The sequence below is a fragment of the Tasmannia lanceolata genome, unplaced genomic scaffold, assembly GCF_043159265.1.
Source record: "Tasmannia lanceolata isolate RefF3 unplaced genomic scaffold, GAP_Taslan_0.1 ptg000003l, whole genome shotgun sequence".
Lineage (NCBI taxonomy): Eukaryota > Viridiplantae > Streptophyta > Magnoliopsida > Canellales > Winteraceae > Tasmannia > Tasmannia lanceolata.
The window spans coordinates 11914986-11936716 of NW_027518680.1; the positions used below are offsets into that span (position 1 = coordinate 11914986).

At 37.9% G+C, this 21731-nt stretch overlaps 1 protein-coding gene across 1 annotated transcript; it reads left to right on the top strand.

Moving 5' to 3' along the window:
- Positions 1-1659: 1659 nt before the first annotated feature.
- GLYR2 (glyoxylate reductase 2) lies at positions 1660-16394 on the top strand. Its single transcript, XM_077360587.1, has 12 exons — positions 1660-1916; positions 3882-3960; positions 4728-4793; positions 5350-5425; positions 5503-5558; positions 14391-14475; positions 14627-14687; positions 15233-15285; positions 15363-15433; positions 15545-15617; positions 15739-15843; positions 15962-16394. Exons 1-12 carry the CDS (start codon positions 1691-1693, stop codon positions 16130-16132), a joined length of 1122 nt encoding a protein of 373 aa, XP_077216702.1. The 5' UTR covers positions 1660-1690; the 3' UTR covers positions 16133-16394.
- Positions 16395-21731: the final 5337 nt, after the last annotated feature.

Here is a 21731-nt window from a genome sequence, read left to right on the forward strand (position 1 = left end):
ATATTCTTTGACAGGGAAGGGCAAATGTTCATGTTAGAGAGATAGAACGAGGGAGGTAGGGAGGGGGCAAATGTTCTCTCTCGTGTGTGTGTGTGTGTGTGTGTGTGTGAGAGAGAGAGAGAGAGAGAGAGAGAGATTACTAAAAATGCTAACTAAGCGTATGAAAAAATCCAGACTTTTAAAATCCCGATATCTAGGGTGGCAATTGTCCCCTTTTGCCCCGGTTGAGGCCCAACAATTGAATGGTTTAAATCTTTGAACAAGGTAGACCTCAATGTACTAAAAAAATAATAATAATAAATAAATAATAATAATAATAAAAAATCAGCCCACGTTGTTTGAAGATCCAAACCGTTCATTTGTTGGTCACCAAGATAAACTGGCATTCTCGATAAAATCATCTTTATACAATTATCCTAACCCTCCGATTTATAGACAGACCATCAAATTAAAGGTTTGAATCCTTGAACAAGGTGTGCTCCAATGAATTTTGCCGGATGCCGAAAATAATCTCATTAGGAGGATCCTTACCTTTCAGTCTATAGAGATTTTCTATACGGTGTTGTTTGTCTGTAGAGATTGCGCCCATCCGTAGGGAATAGTCCCACCCTAAAAATAGGGGTCGGAATATCCTATGCATGGTCTGGTGTTTTTTTGGTCTAAACCCTTGGTATTTGGCTAAAATTATTGCTTAACACACAGCCCACCCGATTGAAAACCGACTTCCAAACACTTGAAAAAACCAAAACATACCACATTCCAACACAAATCGTCCCAAGAGTGTGTTAAGCAGTTATCCTCGACAGAAAAGGAAATGAAAAGGGGCCCACTTGTTTCTAGTGAACTGTGATGTACATTATATATTTATATGTGATCCATATATTATATGCATCGATTGCCAAATTCAACTCAAGATGATGGCTGGTAGCAAAGTACTAAAGATTTTATTGAGTTTCTATACAACTAAACACATCTGTTTCTGTGGGTTTCCAGGCAACTGAGCGATTAGATCATAAGCAATTTACTATGGCAAACCACAGCCAATTTAGTTACAATCTCAAATACCCTTTAAGACCACAAACTACAAAATACAGAGCCCTGGCCTGAAAATGGGCCCGTAGAATGATCTTAACCTTTCAATTTGTAGAGTTTGTTTTTTATACCAAGCCATCCACTTTAAACCTTCCCAAACATAAGGGTTAGTCTCATCCTAAATCATTTAGAAAAATTTTTATGAAGAAGGTGAAAGGATCTATCCAGTTCAAATTGACTAAGTTTAATCCTAACACTAGTTGGTTCGTCTACATGGATCATTTTCTTCCATTTTCTCGTATCCGAGGTCATGTTCCCTGTTATGTTCCTAGCCCTTAAGTCTTTCCTCAATGTTTCTACCCAAGTTGTTTTTGGTCTGCGCCTGCCTCTTTTTACTCCATTAACCTGGCACGAGTCACTTCTTCTCACAGAAGCATCCAAAGGCCTGGTTAGTCTCATCCTAGAAGACCCATTTTCGAGGCACTGCTTTCTCTACGGTGTATGATCAACAAATGAACGGTTCAGATCATCCGTCCATGTGGGCCACTGTAATTTTAGGTGCTCCGTGTAGTAGAGGCCCACCTATATCAGATATAAGATATAACACCTCTAGCCTCATCGCTTTATCTCTGCTTCTTCCACAACAAAGAAATAAACCATGGCAGCCACATTAGGGAGCTCCTTTATCAAGACCCACTACTTTTCTATTCTTTCAAGCCCCTCAATTTCTTCATCAATGGCACTCTGTTCAACCTTTTGTCCTCAGATATCCACTCGTTTCAGATACCCGCCTCCATTTTTCACCAAAACCCATTCATCTTCTTCATTTTCCTCTGTTTCTGCCACATCCATCTCTTGTCAAAGCTCCAATGGAACAGCCAAAGGTACTCACTCACCCTCAATTGGGTTTTCTCCTTTCATTCTTATGAATTTTGGTATGCCTTGTGTTTTCTGTCTTGTTTCTTTCCAGTTGCATTTTTTTGGACTACAATCCTTTGATTGAATTCTTTTCTCTGTTTCTTATGCTAATAATAATATACATTTTATCATGCTTAATTGTGTTATGAATTGGTATTAGTTTCTTCAATTTGTGAATCATTATATGGTGTTAAGGACACAATGTTATGTGTAGAACCCCCCCATGGTTCATCATTTTTGTTCTTACTGGTAGTTATTTTAGTAGTTAGGGTTGGTCTTTCTGTAGGAGTTTCTGTGTATGTTTGATTGCCTCAATGGAGAATTAGTACTTACTTTTGGTCAGTTTCCACTATACAATTGAAAGCCTCTATGTTTTAGTTGTGTGAAACGAGAAGAGTTGGGTCATGACGCAGGGAGGCGAGAACTATCTTGGAATTATGAGACATCCAGCTGAATTTCATGGGGGAGTAGATTATCGAAGTTGACTTGGTCTACGTGACTCATAGTTCAATATTCATACGAAAATTAAGAGACCAACAATATAAACTGGCTAGTTAGTTTGCTGGCAAAGATTGTAGTTCATTAGGTTACAGTAGAGTTGTACAATGGAAGCTATACCATGTTCATATTTGCAAAGAAAAGACCTTCGTTTAGTGTGGATATATCCTCGTGGGAGGAGATCTCGTGTTGAGAAGGTAACTTATTGATCTATTCTTCATCACATTTTAGCTCGATAAATACTTGTACTGCATGGATGTTGTAGGCCATGTGGTAAGATATATGCATTTCTATGAATTCCTTGTATTTTTTTCATATATATGTATGTATGTTTTTTTAATATTATATATGTATGTATGTAGATATGTATATATTAATGAACACTTAGAAGTTAGAACCCTAACGTTTTTTTAGAATTTCCCACTGATCTTGTTAGGCGAAGGATGGGATCTTAATTTATATTTAGTTGGGAAGGTGATTTTCACACTCTTTTTTCTTAATTTATATTTCTTTTGGGAGATGATATCTGCACACTCTTGTTTAATTATTGGCATTCATCTCTTGTTAATAACTTCTATGATTCATTGCTGGTAACTTGTCGGAATTGTACGGACCAATGAGATCACCTAAAATAAAGAGACAAGTGCCAATATCAAAACAAGCGGATGTGGATACCATCTCTCATTTCATACTACTCCGAGTAAAATTTTACAAGTTGGGTTCCCGATATGTGAAGTTTTCTTTACCCTACTGGTTGTTTAATCACAAGGGCCTTAGTGTTATGACTCATGCCCTCTACCCTGTACTTTAGTAAGTTGGATGCTGTATGCAACCCATAGTTCTATCCTGAAACCATCCTGGTTTTTCTTTCACATTCATGGTTACATTCCTTTTGTAGCAGACATTGGTAAGTATTCATCTTATTATTATTCAGTTGACATGATTTACTCTTTAGCTCCTCGGTCTTTGCATTTTGTTTCTAAGTGTGTTGATTGTTTCCTAGATTGGTATACGTATACGTGCAGCGTGGACAATGATGGAAACAGAAAGGGTTCAAACCAAAATTAATTTCATTTTAAAAAGACATGTCTATATATATTGGGCTGAAATGTCTGATTGAATATGCAGAATTCTGTGATCTAAGTATCTATCAATGTATTTGTCTAGCTTGAGTCATTTTGCTGACCAAATTAATGCTTTCATATATCAATTTGGGAACCAATTCATTCTACTTTGTTCAGTTGATCTATCATAACTAATTTTTAGGACAATGCCATTTTGTTTATACTTCATACACACGATGTTATCACCTTGGTTATGTTATGTTACTTCCATACTCATGACAGTAAGCTTCAAAATATCTAAACCATTTTTCTCATTGATGTTTTGGAATATTATTGATTTACATGCCTACTATCTTTATCTTTCTGCAGATAAATTTCCAGAACGTGTAGGATTTCTAGGTCTTGGAATTATGGGTTCTCCTATGGCACAAAACCTGATAAAAGCTGGGTGGGTTATGATTTCTTCATCTGATGGTTTGTCTGGGAGAATGTAATATTGCTTTAGGCCCTGCTCGTTTAAGATTATGACAACCGTGCCAAACCGATTATCAGACTCAAAATTATGTTTAAATTTGAGCCTGATAATTGGTTTGGCATTCACAATCGGTTGTCATAATCTTAACTGAGCAGGGCCTTAATGTTTTCTTGTAAGTTTATATGGCAAGAGTTTTGTCTTCGTGCTCCATATAATGATCATCTCATTATTGAAAGGGGTTCAGGATATATGCATGAGGTACCTTTGGAAGAGGCGTAGGTGTGTGTGTGTGTGTAGGTATTTGTTAGCTACCGTTAATTATTCTATTAAATTAGTGTATAAACTGGATAACATGAACCATATGCTGATTGTATCCTCTATTATCCTAATCTGTTTGTCTTCTGAAAGAATCTGTCCACACCGACTACTGCTATTGCAGGTAGGACTCACTAAGTTCTTCATATTTTTTTCCAGTAATGACTTAAAGTTTCGTCTCCATTAGAATTGTTGTTACTATTATAATATTCAACTAAATGTGCATTTTTTGTTTATATTTCTTTCTAATATCATCTATTACTGTATGACTAATCAAACTCGATAAACATTCATGCGAATTGTAGATTGGATGTGACTGTCTATAATGTTCAACTAAATGTTGCATTATTAATTTGTTTATATCTCTAACATCATCTATTACTCTATGACTAATCAAACTCGGTAAACATTTGTGCGAATTGTAGATGTGATGTGACTGTTTGGAATAGGACCAAGAGCAAGTGTGATCATCTCATCAACTTAGGGGCAAAGTAAGTTGTGATATGTCAATTGTTATTGGAATTGATGTTGACGGGAGTTTTTGTTTCTATCCATTGTTTCAACAGCATTTCTCCTTTTTTTTCCATGAAGCACTTCTTGTCCTAGTTAATGTAATGCTTATTGTCATTGTTGTGTACTTGGGGGCTTATCCATATGAAGGCTACTTTTCTCTGCTGAAGCTATTACCCTCATCCATAATCTCCACTTTCCTTAGTTACTAAATAGAGTATTACATGGAAGTGTTTCTGATGCTCTTGAAATATTTGTCCTTGATGGTAGGAATCTTCCATCCAGAACCTCCTCTTGCGCTCGACTATTAGACATTGCTACCATGACTCCATCAGGACGCCACCTTTAACTTCACTAGTTCACTTCTTAGAGTCTAGGAACACAAGCTCTGATGAGTGGAAGTTTTCTATAGCTATTCTGGAATTATAATATGTAAATTTTCAACACAGAATGATTAGTTGACAAGAAGAATTATAATATGTAAATTTTCAGCACAGAGTGATTAGTTGACAAGAATGCTTATTGTTCATTTTGCAGATATAAGCCTTCCCCAGAGGAAGTTGCATCATCTTGTGATGTGACATTTGCTATGCTTGCTGATCCTGAAAGTGCAGTGCGTATCGTTACTCTTATTAGACATGCTTTTGCTGGTTGTTTGACCTTGACCAATTATACATGATTCTCTTGTAGGTGGATGTTGCTTGTGGGAGGCAGGGGGCTGCTAATGGAATGAGTCCAGGAAAAGGGTATTCTTTTATATGAATCTCTCATGAAAAGGAGTTTTAAATTGTTTAATCACACCAAAAAATGCTTCTCTAAATGTATTTGTTCTCCTTTATGTTAACTTTGTGCGGCTAATCACACTCACCTTATTCAAAGATTTCCATTGTGTCTCTAGAAAATTTGGGATGCAACGTTTTGCTTCACCAACTGTGCTACTGAAAATACACGAGATCATGATGATAATGAATTGATTGTGTAGATTCTCTTGCAACTTATCCCACTAATAAATTTTCTTACAAAACTATATACATTTACGTATGAATATACATGTCTGTTTTTTATATTTATGAATATATGTCTTTTCTTAATTTTTTCTTTCTATTTTTTAAACTTTGATAGATACGAAAGGTTTTAACCCTCTAACCTCATCATTATGCACTTGGGATCATCATGACTAAGGGAAAGGCTACATACACGTGTATTTATGTTTGTTAACAAAGAAATAAAAGGGAGCTTGAAATGAGAAGAGAGGGAGAAAAGAGAAGAGAATAAGAAAGAAGAGTCCATTCAAAAAAAAAAAAAAAGAATAAGAAAGAAGAGGGGAGGAATGCCGTGAGGTCTGGACGGAGCGAGCATTCCAACCTCACGAAATTTTATCTTTGGTATTTACTCCCCCTCAACCTGGAGCATAAATATCTCCCATGCCCTTGGCAAAGATGTCTGCTAAGTGGTAACTGATCTTTGGACTTCAGATATTGACGCAGCCAAGAAAGTACTGATATTGACTGATCTGAGTATAGAGAAATAACAGGAGATAACATGCAGAAAATAGAGCCATGGCAGCTTATTGATTGTTGCTGGACTCGCTCTACCACAAGATATTGCAGCTCTATGGAAGGTAATTTCATAACTTTGAGATGTAAAAAGCAGAATGTAGTAGCTTGATGAAGTGTTATGGTCAAATATAGGGGCCATGGCACATACTGCGGGAGAAATGTTGTTGAAGAAATTGTCAATTGAGATATTGTTTTGATGTTCATATGAAAAGTGTATTATGATAACCAAGCGGCTGATATGTTTACCAAAGCTGTTGGTTCTAATAGGTTATGCACTCATGGATGTAAGCTAGAAATGATTGACCTCCATGCTCCAGGTTGAGGGGAGGGGGTGTTGAGTAGGTAGACTAATATATTTGTCAATTTTTTTTATCTTTATGCTCATTTGGATTTACCTCTTTCACCCTTGATTAGTTGACTAACTATTATTGGCAACTTTGTAATTGTGACCTACAAAAAAAAACTTTGCAATTGTGCTTCATTATTAATGGGAGGCCATAATGTCACTCTTTCAGACTCTTTCCTCGTCTTCTTCCTTGCAGAAACTAAATCACAACAGTTTCTCTTTTCAACTGAGATGTCTGGGTAATTTCCTGCTTAGGAAGAATGACCCTTGGAAAAGTGAAAGTGTCCCAACACCTTCAATCTATCCTACATAGTTTGTTTATCAAGGACTGTTTTGAGAATTTGGGTTATCATCTAATTGTTGAGAAAGGCTACATCCATAGCTTCAAATCAAAGAATTCTTTGGAATTTCATTAATCTTGTAGGGATATTGAAACACCTAACACTGCTGTGCCAAGTGTGACTACGGACTGTTTTTAGTGTGTTATTTCTGATTCGAGTTCATACCATAAACTGATTAGGCTAGCAGATCACTGAATCAGACATAACTAGCAAGATGCAGAACTGAAAAGTCTAGTTCAAGTGAGCTAGGTTCTCTTGGTTATTTTTCTCTTAAACCTGGTTAACTCGTTCTTTTCAAAAGTTATGTGTTTGCTTGGACTTTTAATATATTGGAAACTTCAGAAAGAGAATAAATTTTACTTTGATGAGCATTTTTTTTTTTGTGTATTTTGAGCTAATCACCAAACATTTATTTCTAAGAGATTTTACTATGAGATTTTGTTACGAATCCGAATCGGTTCGCAACGTGATTCGATCTTCTTAGAGGAAAGATCAGCCTCTTGATCCACTTCGAGGGAAGGATCAGTCCTCCTTCGTGCACAAGACACAATTTCTCAAACAAGTTTCTTCATTCATTCATTTCCATTACAGTATCATATGCTTATATACAGCTGTGGACCCCGATCCGAGAGAGGCGGGGGACGAGCCCCACACGAAGTCTCTCTGGATCATCCACGTGAATGGAGAGCTCTACCAAGGAACTCTCGAAAGAAGTGCCCCTCACAGCATGAGTGGCGATAAAAGGTGAGATACCTCTCGATTTGGGGACTAGTCCAGATTCGAGGCGTACCTTAAACCAAGAAGAGTCGCAATCCAAGGAAGTGGGCCCTGGATCCCATACTATGCTCTGTTGCAACGGATAACCAGAGATATAAAAAGAAGGTTCGTGCCTGGTTACGAATTTGGAAGGTCCGAAGAGCACCTCGTCCGCCCAAGTGCAAGCACCTGGTCTTTTATGCCATTTATTTATTGATTTTGAAGAGTTTTGGGCGAAAGTCATCTGAAATGTGAACGAATATCTCCGAGAAGACGTCTATCTAATCATGCATGTCTCGGAGATGAATAATAAGCACACATAAAAGAAATGAAAAAAGTGTCGCCTAAGAATAGCTAGGTTATGAATGTCATTCCTAATTGGTGTCTAAGTTCTGGTGTGCAAACACATGCATGCTACAGCTAAAGGTATAGGATCTGTACATGAAAGTAAGAAAAACACAGCAAAACATACAACACAAATCAACTCTATACATGACTAGACAAGACGAATCCTAAAACTCTAATGCAGGACTTGACTCAGACCAAGATGGCCGTCCATCCCAGCTGCTCTACGTATCCCGGCCTCGGGAAGAATCGGAGTCAACGTTGTTCGATGACCTATTCTAAACTACGATGCCTAACCATTTAGAATCGCTATCCTAGACTCGATCCACTAGACTCGATTGATTTTTAAAGCTTTTTGTACGATTGCTTAAATTCAAGTGAATTGTAATTTTTAGGACTCTCTATATGCCCTAACTAATGCAAGTTGGTTAGCCTTAAGCTAATGCAGGTGGGCCCTATACCCTATGTGTATCTAGGCTGTGCATTCTAAGGAAAACCATGGGTTGACTATATGCTTCCTAGTCTAGCCATCGGTTCGACTAAATGTCTAACCGATCAATTCGAGGCCTCCTAACTCTAGGGACACTCACGCAACAGGACACACCATATCAATACAAATCATGACAGCCTCCTAACTCTAAAACACCCAAAATATCTAGGACAGAATCCTAACTCTAGGGGAAGATCTCTTTGAAAAAGGTTTTGAAATATTTTTGCATTTTTTGAAGGTTTGAAATGTTTATTTTTAAAGTTTTGGCTGGACTTGGGATGTGGATCCCAAGCTGCACTACGTACCCTGTGGAAAGGAATCAAGCCAACGTAGTTCGGAAATAGATTTTCCTACTACTCTCCTAATGACACGAGATTTTTGAGATAATTTGGATTTTTCAGATATTTTGATGGTTTTGAATTTTCTAAATGTTTTTGTTATTTTTGACACAAGATGACAGAATCCTACCATCATAAAGGCAGGACGGACTCCTGATATCCCGCAAAAGTTGGACAACATCCTATGCTTTGCGGGGGGAATGAACAGAATAACAACTCTGCAAAGGTTGGACAGCATCCTATACCTTGCAGGAGCGGATAAAAATCACATGATTTGATGAGAGGTTGGAAAAAATCCTAACCCCTATGATGATAGGACTAACTCCTGAAAGAATGACTGACTCTCTAGCTAAGGATAGACTCCAATGCTAATGGAAAGACTTTCTAAACTGATAACTATATGAGAGGGTGCTATCTAGACAAAGCGTGTCTTCTTAGAGAAAGGGGAGACAAGGAAATGTGCTAATGAGACTAGGCAAGTCTCCAAAAAGAGAGAACAGTATGACCAAAGAGACAAAGCCAGTCTCCAGAAGGTTTGACCTCTCTGCTGAGACATAGCTTGTCTCCCTAAAGATGGCTCTAGATAACTCTTTCATTGCCCTTGCAATGAAAGGGCTTCTAATACTTAAGGGTATCCAAAGATTAGGCTAGTCTTCTAAATTAAAGAAGGGAGTGCTATTTGGACTGAGCAAGTCCCTTAAGGATGGGCTTGGGCTAGCGCCTTCATCGCCCTTTGCAAATAAAGGGCTACTAGTGTTCAAAGGGTGTCTAAAAAGCTAAGAAACTTCTATCTAAAGAAGGAAAGAGAAAACAGGGGGTACTACCATGACAAGGTATGTCCCTCTACATATGGGCTTGGGCTAGCGCCTTCATTGCCCTCGGCAATGAATGGGTTTGTACAATCTAAGATACCTGAAAGGAGGAGAGGTCTCTACCTAAAGAAAGATGAAATAAGAGCGAAGAGGGTACTACACGACCGGATAAGTCCCTCCAATGATGGGCTTGGGCTAACGCCTTCATCGCCCGCAATGATAGGAGCTAGCAATGAAACTTGGATTGTGTCTTAATTGACATGTACACTTGATCAACACACAACATATTGTCATCATTAAAATCATCTTGAACATAATTGTCAACCCCAAACATAACAAGAACATAGCTTTCAAGCCTATTCTTCTGAAAACAATCCATAACTTCACATCTTAAATCCTAATAGTTCTGTAATCCAAAATTAATTATATATATGGCTTCCTATCTTAAACAATGAATAAGCATGAATGATCAAATAGAGAAAGCTTCATGTTCAACAATAGAAATCCAGTTCAAGAATCCACTTTTTTTTTTAGTTCCAACAAGGCAACAACACTAGTTCTATATTTGACTCTTAGAGGCTTAAGTGGAGCTTCACAAAAATGTAACTTGGTGCAATTTCAAACATCAAGGCTTAGTCCAACTCACAGAGCCATTCAATCGAACACATGGTGGCCATCAAATGTCCACATAGGTGTTTGATCATGAACCAATAGACTGGTTCCAACACAAGTTCAACGGTTGAGAAAGAGAAAACTCAACTATTTGTTAATTGAAATGAAACTCAACTGTAGCATTACAATTCACTTCCAAGTGAATTAAAACCTTGTCCTGAGAGTGAAATTTCAGCCTCTGAAACTTAATAAATATACTGGATGCACATCTTCAAATCCTCAAAAAAATGTGACACAAGATTTTCATGGCAGGCAGAAGTTCTTAAACATGCATGTAAGGTACTTCAAGAATTATCAAAGGTCTCTGTGAAACCTCAGGATCAAAATGCTATATAATTGCAGATGAATTTAACAATGCAAGGGCAGAACCGAGCACACAGGAATTGGATATTCCTTGCTAAAAATTACTTTCCAAATATTCTCTTTAAATTTGGCATACTCAAGTATAGCCTAGAATCAATGATACTTAGTTGGAATAAATGGCGAAACCATCAGAACAAAGGCGAGGTGATCAGAATTCAAAAGAATGGCGACAAAACTTTACAGATCTGATCCGAGGTAGGAGAGCTCGCCGGATATCCAACATATTCACACAAAATCAACAAATTTGGGGGAAAATGACAGAGAATTACCTCAATTGCAGATTTCGGACAGATTTTTGCAAAGAACTTACAGATCCATACAATTAATGTCCTGTGATGTTAGCACCTGGCGAAGGCCATGAACGACGAGCAATTCACCGTAATACATGTCTGGAAAGATGACCAGAATTCCGCTCAACACCGAGATATCACCAGATCTGGTGACATTGATTGAAAACCCCTCTGCAATAACACTAGAAACCCTATGCTTCTTCATCTTCTTCTTCTTCACATTCTACAAACCTTAAATGGAGATTCTCCCAAAGTTCAAATCTAAAGAAAAAACTGAGAGAAGATCTGAAATTTGAGGATCGGAGGTTAGGGATTAGCAATAGAAATGATGGAAGCCCGAAGTAGATCGTCGGATCTATGAAAAACTCATTGAAATATGAGGAATTCCGATCGAAAAATGGGTTAGGGTTTGCAGTTTTTTTTTTCTATATTTAAAAAAAATGAGGTTCGAGGTTGAAGAAGGCGTAAATGGTGAACGGATCTTGTAGCGGTGATGATGGAGGTGTTGATGATGATGATGAGCGGTCGGAAAAACTGAAACTCCGGTGAGATCGTCGGAGAAGAAAGCTTTTGGCCAAAATGCAAGATCCGGACGAAGATGAGCTCCCCATAAATGGTGGATCGACCGGAGAAATAGCGGAGCTCTGGCGAGGTCACCGGAATGATTGACCGGAGAAGAAACCCTACTCTCTCTCTCTCTCTAACGAATTTTTTCTCCCTTTTTTCTTTTTACAGATTTTTTTTTACTTTTATAGAAAAATATGGGGCTGATATTGGCACTACCCCCTTTGATTGGGGCGCGGTTTTGCGCGATTTTTTTTTATGAGCACGCGACACAATCGTGTCCTATTCGGAATCCGCTTGGTACCGTTCCAGGATAATTCACCCCCCTTTCCGGTTTACACTACGCACACTATCTCGGCTCGTTTACTAGGCAAACGTGCTTGGATCTTGACGAAATTTCACAGGGACCTTGATGAGACCTTAACCAAGCTTAGGGTGTAATTTGGGGTCCTACCTCACTGATTTGATAGGGTTATTAATTTTCACAGAGAGGTTTAGGGCCCGGTCAAAATGAGGTGTCTACAACAGCACTCCAAGATAAACATGGAAAGATCTAGAAAGATCTTATGATAAATATAAAAACAACTAAATAAAGATTATACTAATCTAAATTAGTATTCTAATCTACCAAACTACTAAATATATCAGATCTAGTATGATATGATCTTATTCTATAACATAACAAAGTACTTTATTCCATTCTAAATGGGACCCAGGACCCATTTAAGCACGTATCATTCCACCCCTCTTGAAATCAACCTTGTCCTCAAGGTTGGAGATTAAGCATTGGTTGGTGAAAAATGAGATCTTATGTCCCTTTCTTCCTCTCTTCATCTTGTAATTAGTCATCATTACTCATGTCGTCATCATGAGTTTAGGCAGCTCCATTTTAAAACTGACATCATCAGGCCTTTTGTCAAAGCTCTTTCGTTGCGTTTTTTGGAATGGTTTGGATGGTGATTCACGGATGGTTATGAGCGAAGATCTTTACGTTAGTGTTGGACGGGCCGAGATGATTGACAGATTTTCCGGCGGCGAACTCGTCGAGCTCGACGACATTGAAAATCAACGATGATTTTCTTTTGTGGCTTCTTCAGTTTTTCTTCTATCTGCTTTCTTTCTCCATTCTTCTTTTCTCCTCTTTTTCTGTTTCGCCGTTTCTTTTTTTTATCGTGCATGCCTTTTCAATCGTCATCTCAATTTTGTTCAAGCCTTCCACAAACCGTCGATGTCCTTCCATCATTTCCCAAACGAGTGCTTTGATCTTCTGAAGATCTCCACACATGGATTTCCAAAACTCTGAAGATGTAGTCATGGCGCAAGATTGGCCGCTCCGATACCACTTATTACGAACCTGAATTGGTTCGCAACATGATTCGATCTTCTTAGAGGAAAGATCGGCTTCTTGATCCACTTCGATGGAAGGATCAGTCCTCCTTTGTGCACAAGACACAATTTCTCAAACAAGTTTCTTCATTCATTCATTTCCATTTAAGGGTGTCAATTTTGGCTCGAGCTCGGAAGCTTGCTCGAGCTCGGCTCGAATTCTTACCGAGCCGAGCCGAGCCAGCTCGTTAAGCTTAACGAGCCGAGCCTGAGTTAGGCCAGGCTCGGCTCGGCTCGTTAAGACTCGTCATGTCACATCATATGTCACATCATCTGCAAAAACGTGTCAACATCACCTGCAAAAACGTAACGAGGGTGCGTATTAAACGGCTGTGGAAAATCGAAATTAATTTTTCCCTCGTAATTGTCCTATCTTTTAACTTTTTTTGGTATTTTTTTTAATTGTAATAACTTTCTACCTTTTATTCGTAATTTTTCATTTTAAACTTTATAAATTCAGCTATTATACTTTCTGTCTGTAATGATTACTTTTTTTTTTATTTGCTTTTTTGCTACCGACCTTTGCCAAGTGCGAAACTTTCAGCTATTTTACTTTCTGTCTGGAATGATTACTTTTTTTTTTTTTTTTGCTTTTGCTACCGACCTTTGCCAAGTGCGAAACTTTATAACCCAAGCTCGATAAAGCTCGCGAGCGGCTCGCGAGCCTGCCCGAGCCTAGTTCGAGCCCGAGCCAAGCCTTTGAGCTTAACGAGCCGAGCCGAGCCTGGCCAAGCTCGGCTCGGCTCGGCTCGTTTACACCCCTATTTCCATTACAATAGCTTGTGCTTATATAAAGCACTCTAAGATAAACATAGAAAGATGTTGTGATAAATATAAAAATAACTAAATAAAGATTATACTAATCTAAATTAGTATTCTAATCTATCAAGCTACTAAATATATCAGATCTAGTATGATATGATCTTATTCTCTAAAATAACAAAGTACTTTATTCCATTCTAAATGGGACCCGTGACCCATTTAGGCACGTATCAGATTTTAATGTTTCAAATGTTTTACCAATTTTGTTGGTTGATTTTACAGCAAGACTATTGAGTGACCCTGACCTTTTTTTTACCTGAAGGTTAAGTCTTTGATGTCCTTAAGGATAGCTTACCGACTACAACACACCTTCATATGTATTTTCTTACTAAAATGATACCTTTATATGTATTTTCTTCTATAAAGCCTTATCAGTTTATATTGATAAGGGTTTGATGTATTTCTCTTAGAAATCAGTCTCTGTTCCTGTGATGTGGTTTAGGATGTCTACTGTTAGAATAATCTCTTCCTTTAATTTGAATGAGCTTTCACAGGTATGTAGATGTCTCCACAGTTGATGGTATCACTTCTAAATTGATTGGTCAACGTATTAGAGCAACAGGGGCATCATTTTTAGAGGTAAGATTGGTAGCAATTTCTTTTATTCAATTTTATCTACAATTCTTTCAGGGAAGCAGTAATCATACAATAATGCCTAGATGTTTCCTTGATATGATAATAATGTCAGAGAATTTCCAATTAGATTGCAAACAATAGTGCTTTTTAATAGGCTCCAGTTTCAGGCTCGAAAAAGCCCGCAGAAGATGGGCAGCTGATATTTCTTACTGCAGGTAACTTCTCTATATGGTACTGGATACCATTTGCTTGGGCTTCTAATTATTCATTCAACTGAGATAAATTGCCACGGGAACAAGTGCCTTTAATTCAAATGCTGAAGTTGAGAAACTCGAAAACGTTTTCTGACTTCCTATGCGAAGGCCAAGGTTTTAAATTTCGGTTTCGGACATAGCCGAAATTTTGTAAAAAAAAAAAAAGCACATTTCATTAGCTTGCCGAATTTTCCGAAATTTAAGCCGAAATTATCAAACTTTTGTCCGAAATTTCGGTTTCAGGTGATTTCGGTTTCGGTCTTGACCGAAATTTCGGTATTTCGGCCGAAATTTAAAACCATGGCGAAGACACATGCATTTATGTCTGGACCCAAATCACAATGTTACGAGTCCAAATGTTTCTAGTTTCCTTTTCAGAATATCCTTTCTTTTATTATTACGTTTTCATTAACACTGAGTTGCTGACAAACCATATTTCTTTTCGTTCCTTTTGGGACTCCCTCATTCCACTCATGGAAACTGAAGCAAAAACTGATCTTTTGCAGGTGATATATCTTTATATGAAAGGGCGGCACCTCTCTTAGACATCATGGGGAAGGTTGGGTTATCTTTTCAGATATTTTCTTTTCTTTTCTTTTTCCTTTCCCATTTGATGTTCTTTGATGTTTTTTCCAGTCAAGATTTTATCTTGGGGATGTTGGAAATGGTGCTGCTATGAAGCTTGTTGTCAACATGATCATGGGAAGGTTCTGACAGATTCCTTTCAAACATACATATAAGATAGAAGGGCTTTTGAATTGAGCATATTCTGTATGCATTGCACTCATGTTTCCTTATATGTTTCTATTTAAGTGCAGTATGATGGCTTCTTTTTCTGAAGGCCTGCTTCTTAGTGAGAAAGTAGGGCTGGACCCCAAGGTTCTCGTTGAGGTATCTTGAAAATAGGACAAGAATTTCAGATATCACGTCACATTCTTCCATTCTCTTTTTTATGATTATGCTTATTTGAGTCTGTTGGTCTGGGGTTTCATTGGAGCATATTCTTTTGTAGGTAGTTTCGCAGGGTGCTATAAGTGCACCAATGTTCTTGACCAAAGGCCCTTCAATGATCCAGTCTACATATCCAACCGCATTTCCCTTAAAGCATCAACAAAAGGTTTGCATTCTTATTCATCAAAAAAATAATAATAATAAATAAAGAGAAGGTTTAAATTTTCTCAGATTTCCATGTATGAACTTTAGTGACCTTTGAAGAGCAAGTTTTGTCATGGCAGGACTTGAGACTTGCATTGGGGCTAGCTGAATCTGTCTCTCAGCCTACTCCAATTGCAGCAGCTACAAATGAACTGTATAAAGTAGCGAAATCTCATAATCTTGGCGACGAGGACTTCTCAGCAGTCATTGAAGCATTGAGAACGAAATTGCAACGCTCGGAAAACCAGTAAACTCCTTTCTATTAGAAAGCTTCATTCATGTCTGGTTTCGTATTTTTTGCAATTGGGGGGTAAAGACATGCGATCGAGTACTTTATTTGGGCTTTCTGTTGGCATTGTGCTTTTTTGTGGTACTTAAGCCCCTTAAATGTATGCGAATGGATGAGAACATACCCCAACTAGCCTGAATGTACTCAAATTGGACACTGTCAGAAAGGAAGAGAATTGCTAAGACAATATGAGTGCATGTACTCATGTAGTAACTTATGTTCTACATCTTGATTGCACTTTCACTACAAAAGGTATAGCAAATAAGTGACCACTCTAAACAACAGACTCATTTTACTTAATGAAGTTAATGGATAAGCATAATAATATCAGATGTAGGAAAATTCTAGCAAAAAGAACTAGAAGTGAAACTAGTTTGCAACTAAGAATTTTTCAGCTATTTGACACAATTTGTACTGGTTAAATTATTCGAAAACTGTAAAAGAATTAGTAGAACTTACTAGAAAAATTTTATGGACAGAATCAATCAATTCAGATCTTGTAGCATCAGATAACAAGGGGATTTCGTGCATCACACCCAAAGGCGAACTGATATATTATTTCAAAAGCTAAAACATCCTTGGGCACATGGCAGTCCCCTTCAGACCCTACTTTTAATCATAGCTCTTTGTTGATCTAATTATTCTAAATGTCCTTGTTCAACAAGAAAAAGTTCCAAACCTCACCAAAATTTGTATGCTGAAAGAAAAAAAAAAGTTTCAGCTGAATTCTACTACTGAGTTCTGTTTTTTTTAGCTAGGCCCACAGGACCAACCTAATTCAGAATTCAATTATAAATTATTAAAATCCCTTCCCTTGTCAGAAGTAAACCACCCTCCATATTTGAGCCCTAACAAAGATCTAGCGACTTCCAAAACTCAAATTAGAAAGAAAAAAAACACCATTCATGTTTCTAGAAATAGAACTAACTCAAATCCCACCAAAATTCACCCTTAAAACCGTTAAAAGTAACTATATTTTCAAATAAATAGTAACAATCAAACACCCAGAATTCCAGTTTAGATGAAGTCCTCTAGACAACTTTTCCCCTCAATGAATGCTCTTGCATTAGCATCTAGCGTTGCTCGACATTTCAAAGTTAGCATCATCACCTGTGTGTTTTCTATATGTTTGTTGTTTCAACACTCTTTTCTATCCCTTTCTACATATTCATTACTCTAGGAAAACTGTTCTTAGTTCTTTCTACACAGTCAGGGTAAGCCTCCATGTCTCAAAGAATGATCAATAGGGATATAGAGGAGTCTGATCCATTAGTCTCATTGACTGGTTTTGCTTACTAATCTTCTCCCATTTCCACATTTGTGGCAGTTAGCTTTAAATGGTAGTTGTACTGCTTTAAGATATCAGTTTGTCATTCAAAGGTATTTTCAGATTGACCTCATTTCCAGCATAGCAAGTGGGTTCATCTCACATTGATTACTTTTGAACTCCATTTTAAGAAATTCAATGCCTTTAAGCTCAGGTCTGTTTAACCTTTACCAAAGTACTCACTTGATCAGTCACTTCCTCTGCAGTGCCTAATAGGGAAATCAGACTACATTCATCTTTAGATTTTTAGAATTTAGAGATCTTGGAAGCATACTAACCTTTGATTAGAATCAGCGGATTGGCCTCCCAAAAAGACACTAAAAAAACAAGACTGAAATGCCTGGAAAATCTCATTAACGACTAAATCATCCACATATATTAGAATAGATATTGTGAAACTTGAACAATCAATTTTGGACTGAAAATGAATTCTTATAATCTAAAACGAAGAGGGACTCACCGAAATTTTGAGTTCTATAATCAATTTTGAACTCACAATCTTTTCTCAAAATCCAAAACAAACGGAGAGAGATGCCCGCATCTAATGGGCATATTTTAAAAATTCAGCTATGCATCCCCATAGAAAACTCAAAAAGGATTTTTCTGATTCTCGAAGAATGAGGGGCAAAGAGATTATTGATAGAGAAAGATCTCTTGTTCTTATTATAAGATCGTGATATCCTAATCACCATACACATTGAACATCTACTGAGTCATGGTTCCAATGGGTTGTACTTGGTGTCTTATACGATGAATGCCCCATATTTTTCCATATTTTTCAAATATCAGGCAAAAGTACAAAGTGAAGAGCACTTGCTCAATGATCCAAACCACTTACTATTGCCTAGGCCTTGCTAGGGATGAGCTACGGAGCAAAACCCACTTCCATTTAAACAATTCAAACCCTCCAATCCAATTTGTAAAAGCTTTCTCTACCAGCGTTAGATTCATCCAACGGTGGTGGATTTTGTTCTACGGCCAATCCATAGCCAGGGCCAAGGTTGGATCATTGAGCAACTGGCCCCGCCATTACTTTTGCCCACACATATGGGAAGTGATATATTCATATATTCCACCCCCTTTTTTCCTCGGCCAAAACCCTGACCTTCTCTCCTTACTGGGATTTGCTAGCGTCCATCGCAGAAGGCATTTCACGGATGGTCTGTTGCATGTGAGTGCAGCCACCTCATGAATGAAGTCAAAATCTGCTGAAAAGTGAGCCTGTGTGGCTGCACTCACATGCAACAGACCATCTGCGAAATGCCTTCTGCGATGGACGCTAGCAAATCCCAATACGGAGAGGAGGCCGGGGGTTGGCTGAGCAAAAACAACTCCTGTATTTTATAAACTCAACTCAACCAAGCCTTTGTCCCAAACTATTTGGGGTTGGCTAAATGAATCTTTTAAAAAAAATTCATGAAAAAGGTGAAAAGATCTACCCATTGACTAAACACCCCTGCATTTTATTAAAAAAAACCCCAAAATAGTGCGTTTGGATTGTGAGATTAAGGTGCTGAAATCAATAACCTATTCTAATTATGCTTGATTCCATTGTTTGGTTAAAAAGAAAGAACTGAATCAAGGAGTAGAAATGATACAGTGATGGAATTAAAGAGAAAAGGGAAGTGATATATCCACCCCTTTTGATCACTTGGGACACCCAGGGGCAGTGTACGTGGCAATCAGCCCCATTCAATCCTTCCGACATGAAGTATATCAGCCCCTTTGCGTTCATTGATACACTACAGCTGGGTGTCCCAAGTAATCCAAAGGAGTGGATTTATCACTTCCCAGAGAAAAATACCAAAATATGTTTTCTGTGGTATTTTGATTCTACCCTGGAATGAAATTTTTATTGAAATATTTTTTGAACTAAATTTGTTATTTTAATTTTTTCCATTCCATTTCCAAAAGTGTCACAATACACAGGAATCGGAATGAGATGTCAATTCCAATTCTTAATTCCGACAACCCATACGCAGCCAAAAAGTTATATATTAGGAAAAAATAAAGACACACCCCCTCAACTTTCTGACATTTTCAATAGCAGAACCATTTTCAGTTCCAAGTCTTAATTCCGACGAAACCATTTGGAATGGTGGAAAATGAATGATAGGGTGTCATTATCAATACAATGAAGTGCAGATGTAAACTCTACTATGATTGTTATTAGGGTGATGATTTTTTCGCCCCACTGTAGGATTATGCGCCCCCTCTTTTAGTGTGATTTGACGTCAAATAGCGTTAAAGTCTGCCCACAATTCACATAAAATTGGGGCGCATAATCGTACAGGGTGGGGGGCGAAAAAAACCATCTCCCTTGCTATTATTATAACAAGTGTGTTTTGGCAACTAAATAAAAATTATCAAACTCGTGTTAACTTGGAATTCCTTAAGGCTCTGTTCACTTCTTTTCCCTGGAAAACAGCCTTTTTTCCCCCTGACAAGACAGAATTCTGTGTTCACTTCTTTTCCAAGGATATTATCAGATGTAGAATTTCTTATTTAAAGGCTAAAAATAATGTGGAAATTGACTTTTTCCGTGTTACTTGAGATTTCCTTTCTGATTAAATATATCGGAAAGAGGCTTTCCATGGAAAACGAAGCCTTTTCCTCTTAATTCCTTTCCCTTCTGCCATGTCACCTGAAAAGGAAAGGAAAACAAAGCCTTTTCCTCTTCATTCCTTTCCTTTCCTTTCCGGGGAAAAGAAGTGAACAGAGTCCTGAGAGCCCGTTTGGATACCTCGGAACATACAGCAAATTAAACCCTAATTATTGGAAATTGCTAGGCAATTTCTCGCAGCTCACTTTTGCAGGAGAGAACAGCCCACCTCATATGAATAAAGTCAATAAGACAAAGTCTCCTTAAATGAAATCAGCGCTACCTATCTTTTCTTTCCTTTCTCAAATCTTTCCTAAAAAGCTAGCTAATCTCTTCCCTGACACACTGACATTCTTTGCTTTTATTCTCTTCACCCAACCAACGTGATACGGGCACCCCCTCGCTCTCTCTCTCTCCACTCTTGGAAACTTAGGGCACGACCCTAAGCCGTACAAAAAATGCCCGAACCATTACCTCTGGACGCGTGGCGTTATCTAGTTGTTACACGTGTCGCCCAACCATTACTCTGATGGGACCCTCCTCGGTCCCAGTCGCATGTGATGTGAGTAACACCGACAACACGTCTTTATCTTTTCGAAATATCCGTCATTTGTCGCCGCCAAGAGAAAACGACCCATTTCAGAATGGGACCCACTCCCACGTGGCACACAACTTGCCATGTCAACATTACTTCCTAACATCTTCCTTCTCTCAAAACTCCCTCTATAAATTACAAAATGTCTAAACACCAGGAGCCTGAAATTTGCTTGTTTTTTTTACAATTGTATAAGTGTATAACTATGGTTTTAAATTTCGGATTTCTGTGGAGACCGACACCGAAATGCACCAAAATCGAAACGGTCATTTATTTCGGTCGAAATTTTGGTTTTTCTAAAATTTGACCCAAAAAAAATGTTTTTTTTTATATTAATTTAATATTTTACCGAAATTTCGGTAGTTTCGGCCGAAATTTAATATTAAATAAAATATTTGTTTTGGGTTATGTACCAGATTTCGACCGAAATTTTAAACCTTGTGTATAATCCTATGTCACATGTATAAACCCTTATAACAAAATGTTATTATGCTTGCATTCTAATATAGGGAAATCTTATTATGCTTCGTGAAAATTTGAAGATTAATTTAGACTTGTTGTGGCCAAAATTGGGATGCTGCTGATGTGGTTTCAGATATGAGAAGAGTTGCTTGCGAACACAGACAAACGGTGAGAAGTGATAGCTCAGTAATTATACCACTAAACAAGGGGTAACTCAGTAATCATGCCCCCAAAAGAATGCCCTAAAGCAAATTCTGTCCAATTACAGATTGACACCTATCTAAGCGTAGAAAGGTAATCTAATACCTAAGCTCCCACTATAAATAGCCTTCAAAGGCTCAAAGGTAAGGGGTCTGAATCCCCTAAAAAGTTACTATTCACGGTTTACTTTTCTTATCTGGTACAGTTACCGACTTAAGTATCGGAGGACCTATCCGGAGTCACCAGTCCGAGTCGGTTGTCTGACCGGGTGCTACTTGCGCAAGTCAGATGAGCCACCTCATGAATGAAGACACCGGCTTTTGTCTCCATTCATGAGGTGGCTGGTCTGACGTGCGACAGACTAGGCACGAAAT